Here is a 20,679-nt window from a genome sequence, read left to right on the forward strand (position 1 = left end):
TTTGGAAATGGGAAAAGGATAAAAGGGAAAGCATTAGTAACAGAGCAAGAGGCTTCTCCTGCGCGATGAACTCTTACTTTTGGTGTAGCTTTCGAAGATCTTCAGGATGCTGGTGCGACTGGACTTGGCTGCCAGCTTAATGGGCGTTCGTCCGCAGTGGTCTGACTTGTAGGGATTAGCTCCGAACTGCAGAAGGGCAATTACACACTTCTCGTGTCCCTCCTGGGCCGATATACCCAAGGCAGTGGCTCCCTGCTTGCAAGCATGATCAGCCAGAGCTCCGTAGTACAGTAGGATGTTCATTACGTCGTGGTTGCCCTGCCAGGCGCACGAGTGCAGTGGGGTTCGAGCCTCCAGGTCCATGGAGTTCACATCCGCTCCAGCCTCGATCAGGGTCTTGACCATGTCAGCATGTCCTTGCCAGGCAGCCACATGCAGAGCCGTCCGTCCTTCGCTGTCCGGAATGTTGACGTCCACGTTGGTCATGTCCAGCAGGTATTTCACAATCTCCAGTTTGTTTTCCAGCGCTAGAATGTAGAGGGTGGTGCGCGAGTCCGCGTCCTTGGAGTTCACATCGCAGCAGAACTTCAGCAAAAACTCCACAGTGTCCATGTGACCCTCCAGGCAAGCCAGTCGGAAGGCAGTCTTTCCATCGTGGGCCTTTTGGTCGACGAAACTTGAGTGGATGTCCAGTAGAGCCTGCACGCAATGGAGGCGTCCCTCCTGAGCGGCCAAGTGCAAGGCGGTCTTTCCCTCGTTGTCGCACTCGTCAATTTTGGCTCCCGACTCAAGCAGTTGCAGGCACACCTCGTGGAATCCCTCAAAGGCGGCATAGTGCAGTGGGGTCCAACCAGCATTATCTCGATGCGTTTCATCCAGTCCCCGATCGAGCAGTTGCCTTACCGTCTCCACATTTCCCTGGGCGGCACCAATGCTTAGCACCGTTCGTCCCTCGGAGTCCATACAATCAATTCCGCAGCCCCAGAAGAGAAGCAACTTCACTACGGTGGCGTGTCCTGCAGTGCAGGCTGCCCACAGTGGCGTGCGACCCATAAAATCGGCGAGATCCGGATCTGCAGCGTTTTCCAGAAGCAACTCGCACACTTCGGCGTTGCCCTCGAAGGAGCTGACCAGAAGTGGCGACATGCCATCGTTGTCCAACTGATCCGTATTAGCGCCATGATCCAGCAGCGTGGATATAACCTTACTATATCCTGAGGATCCACACAGGGCGGCTACGCACAGAGCACTGCGTCCATCAAGGTCCAAGTGATTGACATTAGCACCGTTCTCCAGTAGAATTTCCACGATGTCGTAGTGACCCATATAGGAGGCAGCAATCAAAGAAGTGCGTCCTTGCCGGTCCACTGAATTCACATCAGCCCCCGACTCAATCAGCAGCTTGAGGATATCCTCGTGTCCACTCCAGGCGGCAGCTCTTAAAGCGGTGCGTCCCTCCTTGTCCGCGAGATCAATCTTACAGGCTGGTTGAGCTATGAGTAGACGCACAACCTCACTGTGACCACCCCAGGAGGCGGATCTCAGTGGAGTCCAACCATCGCGATCAGCATGGTTGACATCCACCCTCTTCATCCGTCCAGTTCCATCGTTGCAAGGCTGGGAGAAGCTTAGAAGCAGTTTCACCACCTCGAGGTGACCGTTCCTCGCGGCTATGTTCAGGGCTGTCTGACCATTGTAATCCTCAATCTCCAGATCAATTGGACTCTTGCAGGCATTGAGGGCCCTCTCCAGCAGCTGATGATTGCCATCGTTGGCCAGGATGTGGATCAGAGCCTTGCCCTTGTGCAGTTCAATGTGATGGGAATCGGAGAGTTGGTGCAGCGTGCTCGAGGCATTCTCATCCTGACTCTCAGCTGGTGGCTCACTGTGCTCCGAGGGACTACCAGCCCGCTGGGTCTCCATCAGGCAACTCTTCTCGCTGGACAACAGGAGATCCGCCAGCTCGAAGTCAATGTTTTGCGACTTCTCAGAGAGTTCCGGCGACATGAGCGACGACTCGCAGGAGTTCTGGGATTCGGCATTGTTGATGCCCGTCTCAATAAGCAACTTCAGCATCTTGGCGTCTGTGGGCAGGCTGGGCTTAAAGAAATCGCACAGGAACTGGGCGAAGGGTTCGCTCAGCTCGCTGGCCAAGAAGCGCTCCAACATGGCCCGCGTCTTGGGCAGAAAATTGACGTCGTACTTGAAATCGTGCTCGCACTGGGCACAGCAGTTCATCTGGTTCGTGTAGAAGCAGTCGCTTAAATTGAGCCTCGATTCCAGCAACATCAGAATAAGATCCAAGTCCACGTGCCGACTGGTGAGATACTCCCCCGACCTTATGAGATGGTAGGCAAATCTTCGAACTGTGTTCGCACAGAGGGTATCCGCAACTAGTAGGTAGTACATGGAGATCATCACATGACCCTCGTTTACATCGCAGATGAATTTCTTGGTGGCGAACTTGACGTCCACCAACCAATCGGCAAAGGAGTTGTGGAAGATCTTCAGGCGCTGGGCATTGGAATCGTAGGCCAGAATGTTGCGCATCAGTTGCAACCGCTTCTCGAACTCCTGGCAATCGATCGTGTAGTTGTGGGTGCGGAGACAGTTGAACAGGAAGAGCTTGTCCACGTAGCCGGAAGAAGCTAGCAGGACATTTAGCAGAGGTCGGATCTTCATATACTGCTTTTTGTTGAAGGACTTCTGGCAGATGTACAAGTAGAGACCGTTCAGAGTGCAGGGGATCAGCTTGATCTCCCGGAAACTGAAGAAGTTATCCTTGATGCCGTGTAGGACCTTCTCGAGGTAAAGAATGCAGCCATTCGACTTGATGTACAGCTGATGAAGCGACTCGATTATCTCCTTGGTCAGCATGATGCTATCCTTGAAGTCAGAATTCAGCCGGTTGATTATGTACTCCTGAACGTCCTTGACGACGTGGGACTTGCGCAAATCATCCAGCGTGATTTTCTTAAAGCCGGTGAACATCTTGGTGATCTGCTTGGTCTGCTTCTTGGTGGTGCACACAAGGAATAGCCATTTGGGAAACAGGTGGATGTGATTTGACAGCAGCTCGGCCACATTACGACTCTTGTGGTTGGTGACAGTGCCTCTTCCTCCCTTTAAAGTAGAGATGAGGTTCCCCTCGTTGATGTAGTTCTCATCGATTGAATCAATCAACAGGAGTAATGCCGTCTTTGGAGGCGTGAGTTCCAGAAGGGGAAACAAGAAGGCCTTTTTGAAGCACTCATCCGGATTCTTTTCGATGTTGTCCACACTCAGGCACTCAAGGATCTCCGGATTGGATAGCAGCAGTTCATAGTAGCCATCCGCTATAATGGTACGACAGCTTTTCGTTTTAGGCAGTGGTGGGGGCAGGGTGTTGGTGCTTATCCGGGGCTTCTCTCCTGGAACTGGTGGTTTCAGCTGCGGTTCCTCCTGCTTGCCATTAACTTTAGTTTCTGTGAAATCAATGAGGGGTTCCACACTGGAATCCGCTGTAGCTTCTTCCTTGGTCACCTCTTCCTTGGGCTCCTGGCTGGATTTATCCAACTCCTCTTTAAGTAGGTCATTCAGTTCCTTATCTGCTTCGGGCTTATCTTCCTTCTTGTCTTCGTTGTTGGTTTGTGGTTCCTCCACCTTGTCATCCTTGATGGCCGCTTCGATTTCGTGCTTCTCTTGGTCAGTGTTCAGATCGGCTATATCCTCGCCACCACCTTGCTGAATAGACTGGCCACCATTGCTGATGGTGGCTAGCTTAGAGGGCGATAGCACACCGCTGCCAGAACGACCCCGCTTGACGGGAATCTTTGACTTGCTCTTCGCAGGACTCGACTTGGGCGTCTCCTTGGGTTCCTGAGATTGCTTCTGCTCCTTTTCGCTGCCCATGTCCTTATCTTGTTCGGCATCACCACGTTCCCGGGAGCCCCTTTTCGGTGGATGTGTGCCGTAGTTACTGCCAGTCTTCTCGTCCGGATTCACTGCATCCGCGGCCTGCAACGGAGCCGGCTCCGACTGCTGCCGCGTGAGCGTCGTCCTGGCTGCCTTGTTGACTGTGGAGGTGCGCTGCGACTGGAAGTTGTCCAGCTCCTTGGTGTCGCACTCGCTGGCTCCCCTCTTCAGCTCCTCGATCAGCAGTTCCTCGGCATTCTCACTCAGACTGATGTTGTTCATGGCCTCATCCAGCTTGAATTCTTGCTGCTGAGCTTCATCGCGCAGAAAGGAGAATCCCTCGTCGATGATCCGCTGGCTCTCATCCCGACTGATCAGCGAGGCATGGCTGAGCAGCTGCAGCACGATCTTTCGCATAAAAAGCGAAAGGCTGTGGCACTCTGGATTCTGGGACTCGATGAGGTAGCAGGCCAGCAGCTTCCGGTTCAGTATGCCCTTGGTTCCAGAGTTGCCCTTCATGATTGCCTGGCAAATGGAGGTCTTGCCGGAGCCATTTGAACCTAGCACTAGGCAGCCATTGTAGCTGGAGCTCGATATAGCCGCCGCCTTCGCGCGGGCGGATACGTAACTGGAGGAAGCTGCTCCTCCCAGAGCCACGGGTCCTGACTTCTTTCCCGCCGTTCGTTGCTCCAGGCAAAGGGCAATCTTTTTTAACACCCACTCACGGTGGATGTAAACGGTGCTCACGATGCGATTGTTTGGCTCCACGCCTGCACTGCTAACCAGTCCATTGACCTCCTTGTCCGGGGACACCTTACGTTGCATAAGAGCCTCCAGGTTGCCATCGGTATCCTCAGTTGGCTGGGTCTTCAATCCACCAGCTGCTTCTTGGCCATCTTCCTCTGGCGCTGATCCATTGGTTTCACCATTTGCGTGGTGGGCCACATCCTGGGAAAAGTTTTGCTGCACCAGATTGGCGAAGTGCTCCTCACGTGCCAGATTCGAAAAACTGGCGTTGGGACAGTCGCGTCCGGTGATCTCCAACTTCTTCTGCAACTGAGTGGTGTCCTTGAGAAAGTTGAGGATGCGCCGATCCTCTAGATGCTGGTTGGCAGTGCCAGCTGATGGCTGACTGCTGTACTTGGACCCACCGACTAGTGCACTGGTGGAGGCGCAGCCATCTACACCGTCACCCTGGGCATCGTCCTCGTCCGCATCTAGATCGGTGACCTGAACGGGATTACCGTTGCGAGCACTGGCCAATCGATTTGAGTCCCGGAAGTTGGACAGCTTCGTCTCCGCATTCCCAGTGGCTACGTGGCGAGTCCTATCGCCGCTCTTGTAGCGATCGGACTTTCGCAGCGGTGTGGCATACAGCATCTCCTTGGGCATGTTGTTGACTGGCGGCGGATGATTCTTGTTGATTGCCGGCGTGGAGTCGCAGTTCCCAATGGAGTTGGCATTGGGGTTGTGGTTGCTGCTGGCTGTCTGCGTCGATGATTTCTGCTGCTGCATCTTGCGCACCGAATCGTTGTACATCGCCTGACAGGGCAGATTTTCGTAGATGTCATTGCGCAGATTATCGTTGTCCGTGTGCTTAGACATTGTGGCTTGTCTGCTTGCTGTTGGTTGCTCTGCAGGATGTGCGTAATCCGTTTGTCGACTGTCTGCTCCCAGAAGCGGGTTCGTTGGCTTCTGCTGGCTCTGTATGTCTGTCTGCCTTTCACTTAAGCCGCTCCTCGGTTGACTGCAAAAGGAGAGTGAGACATGGAAATGGGTTTAGTTTTATCACTTTAATATGCAGGCAACTCTCAAAACTAATCGTTGCAAGCGAATGCCAAATGGTTTAATTGCATTTTATGGGGAGATCAGTCGCTGTTGGGTAACCCGTTGGGTAGATCAGTTTTGCATTGCATTTTGATTTGATTTCCGATTGGTAATTTATTTCATGGACTTTTATACTCTTGGGTAACAAAAGCATTGATTTACCTCGTAATTTTAATGAATCCCGTAGACTTAGTCAAACTAATGTAAAAGTTTTTTGAGATTTGATTATCTTCAATGCATAATTTGAACGGATCATTAAAGTTATTAAGACTTCTTCATCCTCTTAATCTCCTTCCTCGTTAGCTTTATTATATCCTTAAGATAACAGAAATTACCCTTTCCTATCCTTCCACATTTTAGCTTTTATGTGTCATTACTTGAACTTAACTAGCACTTTCTTCTGCCATGCTTTCCACTAGCTTCACTTTTTTAACATCCTGCAAACAATTGACCTGATTCCTATACATTTCTAACCCTTTGGCAGCTCTGGTCCCATCCCGCTTCCAGCCATTCACCTCATCCACACCCACGCCCCCGTCCACATCCACATCATCCACGCCCACTGGCTGTGCACACAAAAATACATATACTTGTCATCATTTTTCCTGCGCTTGTCTTTACGCGCAGTGTCTTTTGTTCTTGGGGCTTTTGCTTCTGCTTCTGCTTTTTTGTTGCTGTTGCCATATCTAAGCTTATATGCCGTTTATGTGCGTCGTTGAGGAGGAGCTCCTGGTAGTGGAACGGGTGGACCAGCCCACAGCTCTGTGTAAATAATGTTCTTGATGCCACAAAGTTTTTATTTTAAACTTCAATTTACTCGTTGAGTCTCCGTGTGTCCACGTCTGTTGGGAATGGGGATGGGGATGGGGATTTTGCAATGTAACTAATGATACGTCCCAGCACGCTTGTTGTGCAACTTTCCACCAGAAATGGAGCAAATTCAGCACGTTCTCTTGGTCCGCTGATGGCGAGGCCACAAAACCCCTTGCCGTAAAAAAATCCGGGCCAAGTGAAATGAATGATTTACGCCTGCTGGAGAACGAGGGAGAGCCATTTCCAAAATGACAGCGACGAAAGGAGCGACGACAATGGATTACCATAATATTGGCAAGTCAGCTGTAAAATCCATTGATTGAACGGGTGACGGGATGACGGGGTGGCCCAGGTAGACAGACACGATAACAGCTAACGGGGAGCACAAGCAGTAAAGTCAAATGGAAATGCTCCGGACTGGCGACACATCAACTTCCTGACCGCGATGGCACGTGAGTGCTTTTGCTTTTCCTTTTCCTCTGCTTTTGGCACTGCGGCCGTTTAAGCGTAATTATTGGATGGATGCCCGCATTGTTCAACCCGGTTTGCCAGCGATTGCCACCGCGGTTTTCCACCCAACCACCCACAGGGCACCTCCCACCATCCGCCCAGCAAAGGCATCCACAACAATACGGCACGTACCAAGTTGCATTTGACTTTGCCACATTGGAGTATTGCACGTTTTTCACGACTCTCATTTTTTTTGGGCACCAAATTGATTCGCCATTGTAAACGAAATGGAAATGGCAAAAGTCTGTGATTTCAGCCGTACGATACGATCGGATTTTAAAGATTACCAACAGTGCTGAAAGAGTGCTAATTATGCAAGTTTAATGGCTTTTCCGAGGCGAGTGGTGCGTGTTGCAGGCAAATGCAGTAGGGAAATAGGGGGTGCACCCCACAGCTAATTGCAATTTTCCCGGCTCGGCATAAGTTTTCCCTTCCAAACTTGACAAACTGGCAGACCGTGTAACTCTCGATAAAGTTTCCTTTGGCCATTACACAGCTCCCCCTTTGATTTTTCGTAGTTTCCAAAGTTTAATTGATGCTCCTCCGGCAATTATGCTAATTAAACGCAGAGAGCCAATCACGCATTGTAATTGTAATTTCGCATGTGATTCACCGCTAGGAATTTTCCACATCCCTCGCACATTGTAAATGTGTCTATAAACAGGAGGGAAATGTTAAACAAATAGCGGAGAAGCGATTTAATTAAATGGGCAAATATATTCGCCGCTGCCAAACACATTGGGTAGCAATCAGACAAGTCGGCAAGCCACATGGGGCATGGTTTTCTGCAGACATCTGGATCTGGAGCTTGAATGTGGCATATACATATATATATATGTAACATATCTGCGGCTGGCAGCTGGGTGAACTTGAGCCATGCCGGCGTGGGAATATTTCGCCTGCTGCCGTGTGCCCACAAACAAAATGCAAATGGAATATTTTCGCCTGGAAAAACAGACCCGCCCAAAAATGAGGCGCAAATAAAAGACCAAAACCCAAGAAGAAAAGGAAGCCAGTGGTCGGTTTGGGATGTAATTGAAATGTTGCACCCACAGAAAGGGCGTTTAATGCACTTCGCATTTACATTTGCATTTACCGCCTGGCTGGCATTCAAAAGGATGCAGACAGGAAGTACTCTATTAATTTGTATTTACATATTTTGGCTCGCATTTTTACTCTTTTTGCATTTCCCGCTTGATGGAGGCGCTGGGCTCATGTTTAAATAATAACTCTGTGACTCGTTGACTTGCTCAATTATTCAGGCAATAACTTTTCGCAAACAAAATATATTCCATGCATGGCCAAACAGTTTGCGAGCCCAGATAAATGCATGCAAACAAAGTTAGATACAATACAGTAGGTATATTTATGGCATGCCTAGGTGGCTGCAGCGATTCATCAGTGCGACAATTGCGAGCGCAAATACTAAATCAAATATTGCATCAAATTGTTTGCGAGCAGGCAAAAGGTAAAAAATCAAGCGAAATTCGCTGTACGTGCAGAATCATGTGAAAAACAGCGGCAAAAGCAGCTTAGAGCCAACCAGAGTTTGCAAACTCAGGAGCACTTCCGTATCGATTTTCACATTTCCAGGCTCCCCCGGCAGCGAAACCATGAAAAACGATGGCGAAAAAGGGGCCAACCGAACTCAAAGTCTGCATACTCTGCAAAAAGTTTAGCCAGATAAATAAATATCTTAAATGATGATATACTATGGGCGAATAATGCCGTACGAAGTGAAACTTTATCCGGGCGTTTCCCAATCAATAGTTATTTATGTCCAATATATATTAAATTCGGTATAGCAAGGAGATTGCTTAAAGCTCTAGGTCATTCAATCCTTTTCCGCTTTTCCAGGTGGCAAATCCTTGAGGAATTGGAATGACACCTTCAACGGTAGGGAATAAATCGTTTGAAATCAAAACGAATGCTCTGGGCTCCGCTTACAGATGCGCTTAATTTCGTAATACAATGCCGCTGGAGGCTGAGCAGCTTCCCGCTTTCTAAACCTCCTAAGGACTCCCAGTGGGTTGGGCGTTTGCAGCTTGGAACGTGTCCAAAACCAATGGCATTGTGTGCTGGCTTTCGTGCCCCCTCCCATGCCGCTCCTCCTGCCGCATTTGTGGCTGCACCGGAAGCGGATTCAATGCGGGCATCGGAAAGGACAATGGTGTGTGCCGGTGGCACGGAGCAGCATCACAAATGGGAACAGGATGTCACAGAGCTGGCAGGATGCGATGTCCGTGGGCCCTTGGGTGAACGCTTAATTAAACTTAAATTTTTCATGCCTCTGTAAATGCACTTTATGCATTCACAGGACATTATGGCTATATGAAAATGAGAGGGAACAGCGCGCGCATATCCTGTGTCCGGTATCCTGTATTCTGCATAAGAGCAAACATTAAGCCTGACAGCCTGCCGTCCCCATCATCATCATGATCATCGTTCTTGGCAGGGATTTTTGTGTAATTTTCAAACTCGCATCCTTATCCCTTTTGCTCCTCCTTGGCACGCCAATCCAACTTCCTGCCATGCATTTTTCAACACTCTCCGGGGAAACACAATTTCGTGGAAAACGCAAGAGTTCATCTTAAGTGCCGAAAAAAGAACAGGGCGTGCCGCTTTTTGCACGATTTGCAAAGTTTTAATGCATTTATTTAAGTTGAAAAAGTAATTCTGCTGAGCACTGTAAGATGAACTGAAAACTCCCACTTTTCTTTTATTCCAACAGCTTTCTTCTCTATGAAAGGGCTGTTTTAAGGCTCCAAATTGGCAGTTGGCCAAGGCAAAGTCAGGCAATTGTTTTTAAGACAAAGTGCGTAGCAATTATATTCTCAAGCAATATGAATTATTCGAGTCATGCATTTCTAACGACTGAAATCGCATTTGTTTTCTATTCGCTTTCTGTTATCAGGCAGCTGCATTGTATCTGCACATTGAAAAGCTGGCCCCTGGCATCGCTCCTCTGGTTTATCTGTGTCAACTGCCTTGTTCGCTGTCTGTTTTGCCCAGAGCAAGCATATTGACATCGTTTTTTGACAAACACTATATGCTATATGCCCCCGATATCACCTTTTCATCCCGGCCACACCCCTACACCCATCCTGACACCCCGCCTCCTTGACGCCTGTTCTCCGCCCGGAAAATGCAGGCACACGCACTTGCCTCTTGGCATTTCCGCCGCCTCCACTCTGCCCTTTGCTCCCCAGTTTCCCAGTTTCCGCTCCCTGGTTTCGGCCATGTTTCTCTGTTTGTCTTTCAATAACTGCGAGCTGGGTAGTCTTGTGTAAATGTCATCAGAAGCACTGGGAGAATCAGATTCTATACAGTTTTTTTCTAACAATATCCTTTCGATTTAAACAATTTATTCATTTGGTAGCATTTAAATTTGAAATATTTGTTTGAGCTATGAGCTTGGTGTAATAAAAAGTTTAATAGTAAGCTCCCAATGTAATCAATGGGTCATCAGCCACACTGTGAAAACTAATGACCAAGTCTAGAAATTACAACCCGAACAGAATATCCAAAAGAATAAATTTTGGGTTTTTTTCAGTGTAATGCCAAAACCTGCCAAAGAAGACGAAAAAAGTTGTTGGATTTGGGTTATGTTCCATGTGTGTGCTGAGTAGCATTTAATCAAATTAATACACACACAGGCAGACGCAACTGGGACAGAAGGACCCGAATGTCCTGACAGCTGCCTGACATTTTACAACCTTGTCCTTTCCGCCGTTTATTGATGAATGAGCAGGAGTGGCTGTGGGCTGGCAGCGAAATTAAAGGGAAACGAAGAAAATGAAGTAGTGGTGGTGCTGGAGGGCATGAATACAAAATTTAATTCATGGCCTCTTTTTGTGTAAACTTTAAGGGAACTTGTGCTCCCCATTCGAGTTGCCTTTCATTACTCTGACTTGCAATCTAATTGAACTGAATACGGAAAGCTGACAGATTGTCTGAAAGGATGAAAGGCCATTGGCAAGTAGCTTTTTCGGTTCTGGCCAAAGAAAATGGAATTAATTCGATCGGAGGAGCAGCAGTGCATATCCATGTCCGAGGACTCTTTCTCCATTGCCCAGACAGAAGTTCGGTTCAATTAAAGTGAAAACCTGGAGCACGTCGTCGTTGTCTGGCATCCTAAGCTCGGGTTTAATTAATGTTGCTGCTGATTACAAAGGGACAAAAAGTAGGGAGCAGAAGGTCGAAGTCGCTCCTAAGTATGCAGTAACAAATGTCCCTCGTTTTGGCATTGATTCACCCACGTTGTCGCCCTTGTCGCTCGCTGGCTTTTCTCCAAAGGCAAAAGGAAAATCAGAAAAGCGCGCAGAAAATGGGAAATATGTGGGCGGTGCGTGTGCAGTTTGGGTCAGCTTAATGTCGCTTAATTGCGGCATTTCCGCCGGTCAAGTGCAAGAACGCACATCAGCGCAAACAAACTTGACATTAAGTGAGCTGCCCGTCTGGATTATATGCGAATAACCTCAACCTAGACCAAAGTCACTAAGTGACAACTAAAGAGCACTTATGAACATGAAGTGGAATCAATGTGATAACAGTTATTGCCACAATATGTTCTGCCACTCGTTGTTTACATTTATTAGGCAGATAACACGAATATTAAGTTTAAACGTTCAACTTTAAGTTAATTGAGCCAAAAAGGAGATAGAATTAGATTTAAATGCGTATTTAGAGATAGTTAGTCCAATTAGTCGATTAAATAGCATTTGGAATGGCCCACAAAACTACCTGTATACAAATAAGTAATTCAATTAAATAATTGATTGGCTCAGATTGTATACACAAAACATTTACCACTCGATTATGGAAAAGTGATACAAATATCTGCCCTAATTAGGGAAAAATCAATAAACCAAAACTCGTGCCCCCATCAACGGGTGCCTATTAATGATCATCCACGGCGGATTGCCCTAATGAGGCATGTAATCATGGAGTGACATCAATTTGGACCAGCGATGTGTTAACCAGCCTAATCCATCTCCGCCTCTTTGGCTATCTTCCCAACTTATGGGCTAAGTGAACTTTCGTGATGGATGACGCTAATTCCGCTGGGGCAGGTGGCAGCAGCATCATCAGGTGCACGGGTTGCTAATCAAAATCAACAACACCCAAATGAACAACGCACGCCGAGGAACTCTGAAGTCCACGCCCCAACTCTTCTGTTACAGTTTTCAATTTTCCGGGCAAGTTTAGATTATATTTTGTTGCTTCCTCTGGCAAGCGTAAATTGAATCAGAACTGGAGATTTTCCAGAATGCACAAAGCGGAGGAATAGGCTTAAACGGATTGAGGTTTCTGACATGCTCTGGCTATGAAGTTCGGATTTTGTGCTGTTTTTCCGACAGCAAAATGTCTATCCTGTTTGCTATTAGTTTAAAGTCATTTGCCAATAGCGTGAGGTTTCTGTACTTAAGTGATGTTTAAATATTTATCAGCCCTGACTAAGTGATGGAATAAGGATTTCGGACAGGCTGGTAATAAAGCTGTTAAGTTCAGAAGTTTATTGAATAAATATTTGCCGTATGCCATTTTGGAATTCTGTTTTCCCGGAAGTTGCCACAGTTATGACCTTGTGCACGGCTCAGTTCGCGGTACCAGCGCGATATGCGATAACAACAAAAGCGGATCGCATAAATTACAATGCTCCTCCATTAGCATGTAAATGCAGCCGACAGCGCCACCACCGCACCACCGAACCAGCAGCCACGCCCCCAACCACTCGGTGGTACCGTGCCCCACGCAAAAAGTGGATGCGTCGACAGTGACAATGCTCGTAATGAACTCCTCACATTGCATATTTTATTTAATTTATTGCCGCACATATTTTGATGGCAATGCATGTGGACGGGGCACGTGTTTGAGCTTTGGGGTCTGGAGCCTCGTCAAAACCCGGGAAAGCTTAGATTGCGCTACATAGGAATATACGAATTGTGTCAGTTGAACAGTTGGGCATGGTCATGGCGGGAATCGCATGTCCGGCGCGTGTTGTTGTCGCACTTGAGATACATTTCGAGCGGGGCAAGAAACGCAAGCCAAACTGTGGGTAAACACAGGGGTAAAATAAATTACAGAGCGAAAAATTATGCAATTCAAGAAAATTACAGAGCGGCGAAAAGAAAAATATAGCAAGGAAAATGTAAGTAAAATTTAATTGTTATTAGAAACAATAGTTTCAAAATGGTTACACCTAAGAATGTTCTTCTTGAAGGCTTACAACTGATAATATGTTTATTTATACACGAATTCAATCACTAAAAATCGCTAATTTAGTTGAGTGTACATTTCTGTCATCCCTGAACAGACGAGTACAAATTAGGCGACATATATACAATGTTTTGCCACTGTTCGGCCTCCGAGTTTTAGTTTATTTTTTATGGTTTCTTTCGCCGGCCACATATTTCAAAGAAACGAAAGCCGTTGGTCACTTGATACACATTTCGACTGCCAGTCATACTCGTTTGTTTGCCAGCACAATTGCATTTTCAGCCCGACTCTTGTTTTTTTTCCGCACTTGGACGGCAGATGTTATTCATGGCTTTTGGCTAATTAATGCGAGTAAGGAGCAAATGAAAATGCTGTTTAGCCACTGCCACTTGCAGCTGTCTCTTAAAACCCATCACGGGCATCCTCAAAACTACTTTTTTTCCTTAGGCCTACGCTGTCTTCTCGGCCATAGGCAGTTGGCCCGGAATCCCGAAGTTGCTGGCCAGCACTTAGCATAATGCGAAAAACCAAGTCTCAACGATGGCTTTCAGTTGTTTTCCGTGTCGCCGGCGAATGTGGGTTAAATGCTTTTTGCGGCTGGTGACCGCAGCTCGGAGCGCCAGTTGAGAGTGTTTTCTGTCTTTGTTTGCCCGCTGAAAATTTTCATTTGCCGCAAAAGTTTTTCATTTAATTTCATTGAAACACACTCAACAAATTGCAAATGCACTACGGAAAATGAAAGAAAATTGCGGTGGTCCGGGTAATAAACTAAAAATAAAGTCAATTATTACGCAATTAAGAGCAGTTGACTCTCTGCGGTGGCACCAAATGCTATTGAGATTGCGAGTGGCACCCGCGTGGGTGGTTTCGTTGGGTTCAATTGGCAAGGCTAATAAGCTTTGAGAAAAATGCTTGAAATAAAAAACTGGGCTTATTTAAAGTGCCGTAATTAATCTCTGTTGTTCGCGTTGAATAACCGACGAACCTTATCTACGCGCAGTACAAAAAGAAACCACAGAGATATCAGAATACTGCCACTTTATTATTAATTGCTGTAAACTCTGGCGGCTATACATTCATATTCCACCGAATAAACAAAGGAAATGCATTGCCCATACGCCCTGTAGTGCGTCATAATTTTGGCTGCAAATGCGCGGCTATTCGATTTCTATCTATTTATTTGTCATTTCAATTCGACCGCAAAACGAACTCCTTTTTTGCAGCTAAGTGGGCGATAACTGGCTAATTGCAAACTGAATGGTTATGGCCGCAAACGAGTTTGCTGCTCTCTTTGGTTTGCTGAAGAATGAAAAGCCCGCGGGATGTTATGCTTGTAAATAAACTTGTTTGGTGCTAAAAACTGCTAGTAATTACAATAGAATTTCCGCCTACCAGCGAGTTGGCCAGTTAGTTGGCTTAACTATGTCAACCCGATAAGATTTGCATTTCCATCACAAAGAGACTGAGCCGGAGGAGACTGACTCTCCTCCTCCTCCTCCTCCACGTCTTCGTAGTCGACGTCTCGCCTTTCAGTCAATTATTTACGCTGACACTTTGTGCGGCTGGGTTTGCTGCATGGGTAATTGGCAAATCCGAACATGGTTTGCTGCACACGTGGCGTATGCGTAATGCGATCGGTGCTGGCTGCATGTTAATGCGTTGGCAAACAGCATTAACGCAAAATCCGCGCCAAGAACCGGGCAGACATGACCATAGACAACACCGCAAATAACCAAAACCCTCTCCAATTAAATGCTTTTCAATTGGCGATGCAGTAATTTGCCGATTTGGTAGTGCGATGCCAAAAGCGCCGCATTTAATTGAAGCCTATTTGGGGGCAAGTGGGGCTTGGTTAGAGCCAAAATGCAGTGGTAATATTCTCATCATTAAACTTCCAGTTAAGTGCGCTCGCAGCGGAAATGAAAACCTCTTCGAATAATGACGAAAACCAGCAGAATTGATAAGCGGGAATAGAAGTGGAGTAAGCGCACAAGAATGCTTTACGTTGAGTCAACAAAAAAAACAAAAACAGAGGAATGACAAATGCGATTATGATGCGCACAATGAAAAGTTTCGCCCACAAAGATTCCTTCCTGATTGGCCATTGTTCTTGTTCAATTCTCAAGTAAGTTCTCAACAAACTTATTCAAAGAATTCGGCTTATCGGTTTCGGTTTTGGCCAAGAAAGGGAGAAAAGAGAGCAGAACAGAAGTCACTTGCCACAAAACAATTAGCTGAGTAGCAAGACAAAGTCGCAGTCATTGGCATTTTCCGATACGGAGGAGGCTAAAGTCCAGAGCCCCACGAACGGCTGCTCGTACGTATATGTGCATATGGGTAATACCCGTAAAACCCTGGTAAACAACTGAATGGCGCCAATGGGGGCGTGGCCAGACAACCGTAGCACCGGAATAAAAACACACGCACAGAGCAATTCATTCATGGAACTTTTCTTTTTTGGCCAGATTGTGCCGCTCTCGTTGTTCACGCTTCATTTGGCTATTATTTTTTACCACGCTTCATTTGCCGATTTGTCTGTGCCGCTTTTGGCCTTTTGGGGCACGGAGTGCTAATTAACAGTTGGTCCCAAATCGCATACATTAACGCTGATATATTTATTGCCATAATTGTGCGGTGCCTGGCCTTACTTATATATAGATTATGTGCATTTGACTATGAGCCTCGATTGCCTCACTTCGAAAAGAAAAATATAAATAAAACTGGCCCCAGCGAAAAGTAATGAGTAAACAATTCGAGCATTGTGTTTGCTTTGGAATTAGCGAGGTGCAAATTTTTTTGTTGCCACCGATTGCACAATGCTCAGTTAAAGCGTTTGGATATTTTACCAAAATTGCGGCCAGATTTTAATGGTGATTCTATCCAGGGGTCAGGACACGGCTTCTAGGTAATGAACACAAATTTTCCAAGCAAGCAGAGAACAACTTTATTGGGGAAATGGCAGTGGCAATAAAACAAAGCAATTAAAATGGCCTCCCGGAACTGGCAGACGTATATGGGTCAGGCTGGCAAAAGTTTCGGCCACTTGTCGGCCAACTCGAGCAGTGAAAGGCCAATACAATGCCAATCGGCAAACTGAAGTGGCAGCTCGGCTAATGCAGCCGGGGATGGGAAGTGTGTGCTCCAGCACTCTAAACTTCTGGCTTAGTCCACACAATGGGGTTGTGTAAAAACACAAACTGCACAGGGCTGGCTGACAGGCTCTTTTTCCCACTTGCCCGGTTCGAAATGGCACACTGCAAATTATATTGTTAATATGCAGTAAACAGGCGGAAGATTTCAGCAGAATGAGTCAGCGCAGCTCCGTTTACGTAAGGATTTCTACGGTTTACTGTCAACATCTTTCCCTTCCTCGTTTCTGTTGTTTAGTACTCTCATTCATCCGCCGACTGGAGCAGTAAATTAAACAACATTTCTGTCACTTGACTTGGGTATTCATTCATTAATCAGGCCTTACCCTGTCTATAGAAATTGAAATTGTCGCTGCTACACAATAAAGCTAAATGGAAATCCAAGAGATAGCAAGTTGGACACTTTGCCTGGATGGAGGATGGCTGGGGAGGTGGGTGGAGGCTGAGTGGGCGAGACCACCCACACACACACGCACAGATGGCAAACACTTTCCATTGCGTAAATTGCCTGGGCGCCCATCGAAACGTGCCATTTGAGCTCTGCCATCGATGATAAATGTTCGCTGCATGTTGCACAAGTCTTTGCAATCGGCTATCAACGATGGACTCTGGGATATGTGAAGGGGGATGCCCCTTGCTACAAAGCAACCCATTAAAAGCCAACACCCTTTAAAGCCAAAAGCATTTGGTTCTTAACTTCCATGCTCGAAAGAGAACCATAAAACTGACTTACATATCGTGCAACATCTAAAATTGATGTCATATTTCATTACAACTTTAGCTTTCCTCTAAAAATAAGTAATAAATATAAGCCGACTTAAGTTTAACTTGCTATAGCAAAGTTTATGTTGTTAGCTTGCCGTTTAATTTAACAATTTAATTCAACTTAAATTCGAAAGCATTCGAATTTCTTCGGGTGAAAGGGTAAATTGCTGATCGTAATAAATGAAGTTGGTAAAAGTTGTACTGCACAAAACACAGCAACAATATGAATCATCATTCATAAGGCAGTTGGAGCTCCCTAATGGCTTTTCTCTATTCCCGTGATTGCTTGGGCGCCAAACGAATTAAGCAAATAGCTGAATTTATGAATATTTAGCCAAAGCTCTAAATAGACCCGCATTACGAGCATTTTCGCTTTCACCTCACGCCTTCTGCGGCAGACACGAAATCCCTGACCTTTGCGGCTGCCGCTGGCTCCTCTCATCCTGCGCCCACCGCCCCTCACACCACCCCGAGTTAATTACAGCCCGCGATCTCTGTATTTTCCGGGCCCCCCTGCCGCGAGACACCCACCCACCCTTTGGCAGCTCACAAAAGGACCCATGGAATTTTCTTTCTGGCAGCACGGGCTTCGTTAGCAGGTGGCTGTCAAATTTAGGTCAGGCACTAAGTGCAAGTGAGTGTTATGTAAATTATGGTGCGCTGCTTAAAAGGACCTGCAAGGTCCGCCCATGCCATCCGTCTGTCCGTCGTCCCAGTTTAATTTTGAGGAGTATTGCGCTGCCGTGTTGTGTGTTTGTTTGCATTCATCTTGTGAGCAAATGGAAAACTAACTGAGAATTGAAATGCTAACACCACTCCCATTTGTCAGGCCGTTAGTTAAACTGAACGGCACTTGCTGGCGGCCCTCTCTATACTTCTAGACTTCTATACTTCCTCACTTTTTTGCCCCTTTTTTTAATTTAGCCATCGCTGTTGGCATCTGACAAAGCGGCGATGTGTGTGGATGTATGCATGTGGCGCGTGGTTTGGGGCACTGGGGAGCTGCGAACGAGTGATGGAGCGAGTTGCCACCACGCGCAGCAGCACGGAAGTCTTAGAAGAAATGTTATTCCACTCGCTGGCGACCGCAGATTATATCATAACACATGCCCCATGGTCCCCCCATATCCCATATCCCATAGCCACGGATTCAGAACCCACTTTATGCTGCGGATCGGCCATTGACCATGGCGAAGTGCTGCTCCAAAGCAGAACGTAAATAAAGCACAAAAACAAGAGGAGCCGCATAAAAGTGCTCATACCAAGTACCAACAATTGCCGACAAAACAATAGGACACCATATATATATAGTAATATTTTCATTAGCTTTGACAATACTACCTCAAAATACGTTTATAAAGTCTTAAAAGGCTGTCGGATAATCAATATATAAATATTTCAAGTTCAGTTCAGTCAAACGTACATTATTAAAAACCTTAATATGTTAGAAAAGTATATTACAATTCGAGTTCTGAAGAAAGATTAAAGGATTCCCTTACAGCTGTACCAAACTTTTGTCGAAGTAACGAAAGTTCTTTGGAACTCTGTACCCTTTACATTACATTATCTGACCTCCTGGAAACCAGAACTTTTTGAGAGTTTTTAAAGCGAAGAAGTGCTAACTTTACAGTGCTATTATTTTGGCGCTCATTGTGTTGATATATATAGCCCCAGGCCCGGCACTTTCACCCCCTTTCCTCGAATCACGACGCACAGGAAGGGAAGGCGCACACAAGTCAACAATCTCATAATCAGTTGAATTACAAAAGGCAAAGCCAGCAAATACTGGGGGGAAACGAACCGCTTGTCTTTATGGCAATTTCACTTAATGAGTCGGGCCTGTGGGGCAGACAATCGATAGACACATGGCCTGCAAGTTGCAACAATTTAACACGCCAATAAAACGCAATAACCAAATTTATCTGATTCTGGAGCAAAGGCCAAAAGGGCAAATGACGCCATGGGCGTGGCATTGTGACGCAACATGGGCGTCGTCGACGTCGTCGTCGTCATAATCTCATGATCGTCATGTCAAACAAAAGGCAGGAAACCAACCAACCGCCTGCCTGCTTACAATTACAATTGCTGACCCATTTCAGAGGTGAGCTGGGGTGATCCAAGCCGAACCGAGCCGAGCCGACGGAAAACCGTTTGGCCAATGCAATGAATTAATTATTCCCACTGTCATGTGCAGTTTCTCTTTCCCCCTTGGGTGCGTCGAGTCCAGTCCAGCGTTTTGGGCCAAAAATAACAAGCTACACACACTTGACGCCGGAAAAAATATCTCTCAACGAGTTGGGCCTTTGAACTATTTGTCATGGGTTTTTTTTCGATTTATTTTCCTGCCCGGCTGCATTGGCCACAAAAATAGCCGTGTGCACAAATCTAATTTTTGGGAGTTGCGCCGTGTGCTCCATTTGCTGCACAGAACTGAAGGGAAAAGGCCGAAGCTTAGATGCCCTTTTGATTTTGTATAGAGCACGGCATAAATGTGGATCTATTTCACGACAAAAAAATCCCCCTCTTAATCAAAGGGTTCTCTGCATTTAATCTTAAGATTCGTGATATTCGTTGGGACCTCACTAAAATAGAAACAAAACGAAACTCTGAGGATTAGTATGAGCTATAATTTATTTTCTACAAATTTATTTGGCTGCCAAATCATTTTTAGCTTCAACCCCAGATCCTTAAAAGTCAGATAATTAATACAATATTATTGTAATGACTAATTTTAGCAGCTCTTCGCAATCCGCTTGATTCTCAGACGCGTTTGATCGTTTGATTTCCCCAATAAATTCCCATTCCGTGTGATTAATCAATGACCAAATCTGCTGCCCTGGGAAAACAAACTCCACGCGAGCATCGTTCTACCCCAAAAAATGAAAAAGTGTAAGAGTTGCTGGATGAGAAATCCCGTAAATCTCAGGGGTCCCAGCTGGCTGCCCGATCAAATGCAAGCGGCTGCTGCTTTTCTCGCTGGGCCCCTGGATGCCTTCCAAAAAAATCGGAAAAAATTCGTTTATTGGAGAGGAGAAAATTTAATGCGGTCACTGGCTTTTTGACATGCCGCAAACTATTTTCAAATGTGCTCGTCGACGGAGTCGCATTGCTATTTCCTACAGAGTATTCATTTCGCTTTGGTCAGCGCATTGGGAGTTTGCTTTTTTTTTTTGTTATTTTTAGCGCCGGCTAGAGTGAAGTGTGCCCGGTCCGTGGAGCATCCTTCAACGTTTCTTATGTAAATTTCCCGTCGATTTTGTGTTATTTTTTGCTTTTTGTTTTCTGTTTTTTGTTTGCCATGCCAGCAGATGACGATGGAGATGGCGATGATGATGTTGTCGGTTTGTTAGAGTGCGGCTGCTCGGGGGCCAGTTGGAAACTAATAAAACGTCAAAGCAATTTTGACAACATGCAACTTGGAGATCTCGAGGAGGCACGAGGCCCAGAAACACACAAAAACCCACACAAATCTTCGGTTTGAGTTGGAACAGCCTGTGAATGC

At 46.4% G+C, this 20,679-nt stretch overlaps 1 protein-coding gene across 1 annotated transcript in view; it reads right to left on the reverse strand.

Annotated features, from left to right (window-relative positions):
- The window catches only part of LOC6618781 (ankyrin repeat domain-containing protein 50), a 43,324-nt gene that overhangs the window by 2,585 nt on the left and 20,060 nt on the right, over positions 1–20,679 (reverse strand). Inside the window, exon 2 of the mRNA XM_032721360.1 lies at positions 78–5,641. Coding sequence (XP_032577251.1) covers positions 78–5,499 — 5,422 coding nt within the window. The 5' untranslated portion in view covers positions 5,500–5,641. The remainder of the gene's footprint in view (positions 1–77; positions 5,642–20,679) is intronic.

Source organism: Drosophila sechellia, chromosome 3R, assembly GCF_004382195.2.
Source record: "Drosophila sechellia strain sech25 chromosome 3R, ASM438219v1, whole genome shotgun sequence".
NCBI classification, from domain to species: Eukaryota; Metazoa; Arthropoda; class Insecta; order Diptera; family Drosophilidae; genus Drosophila; species Drosophila sechellia.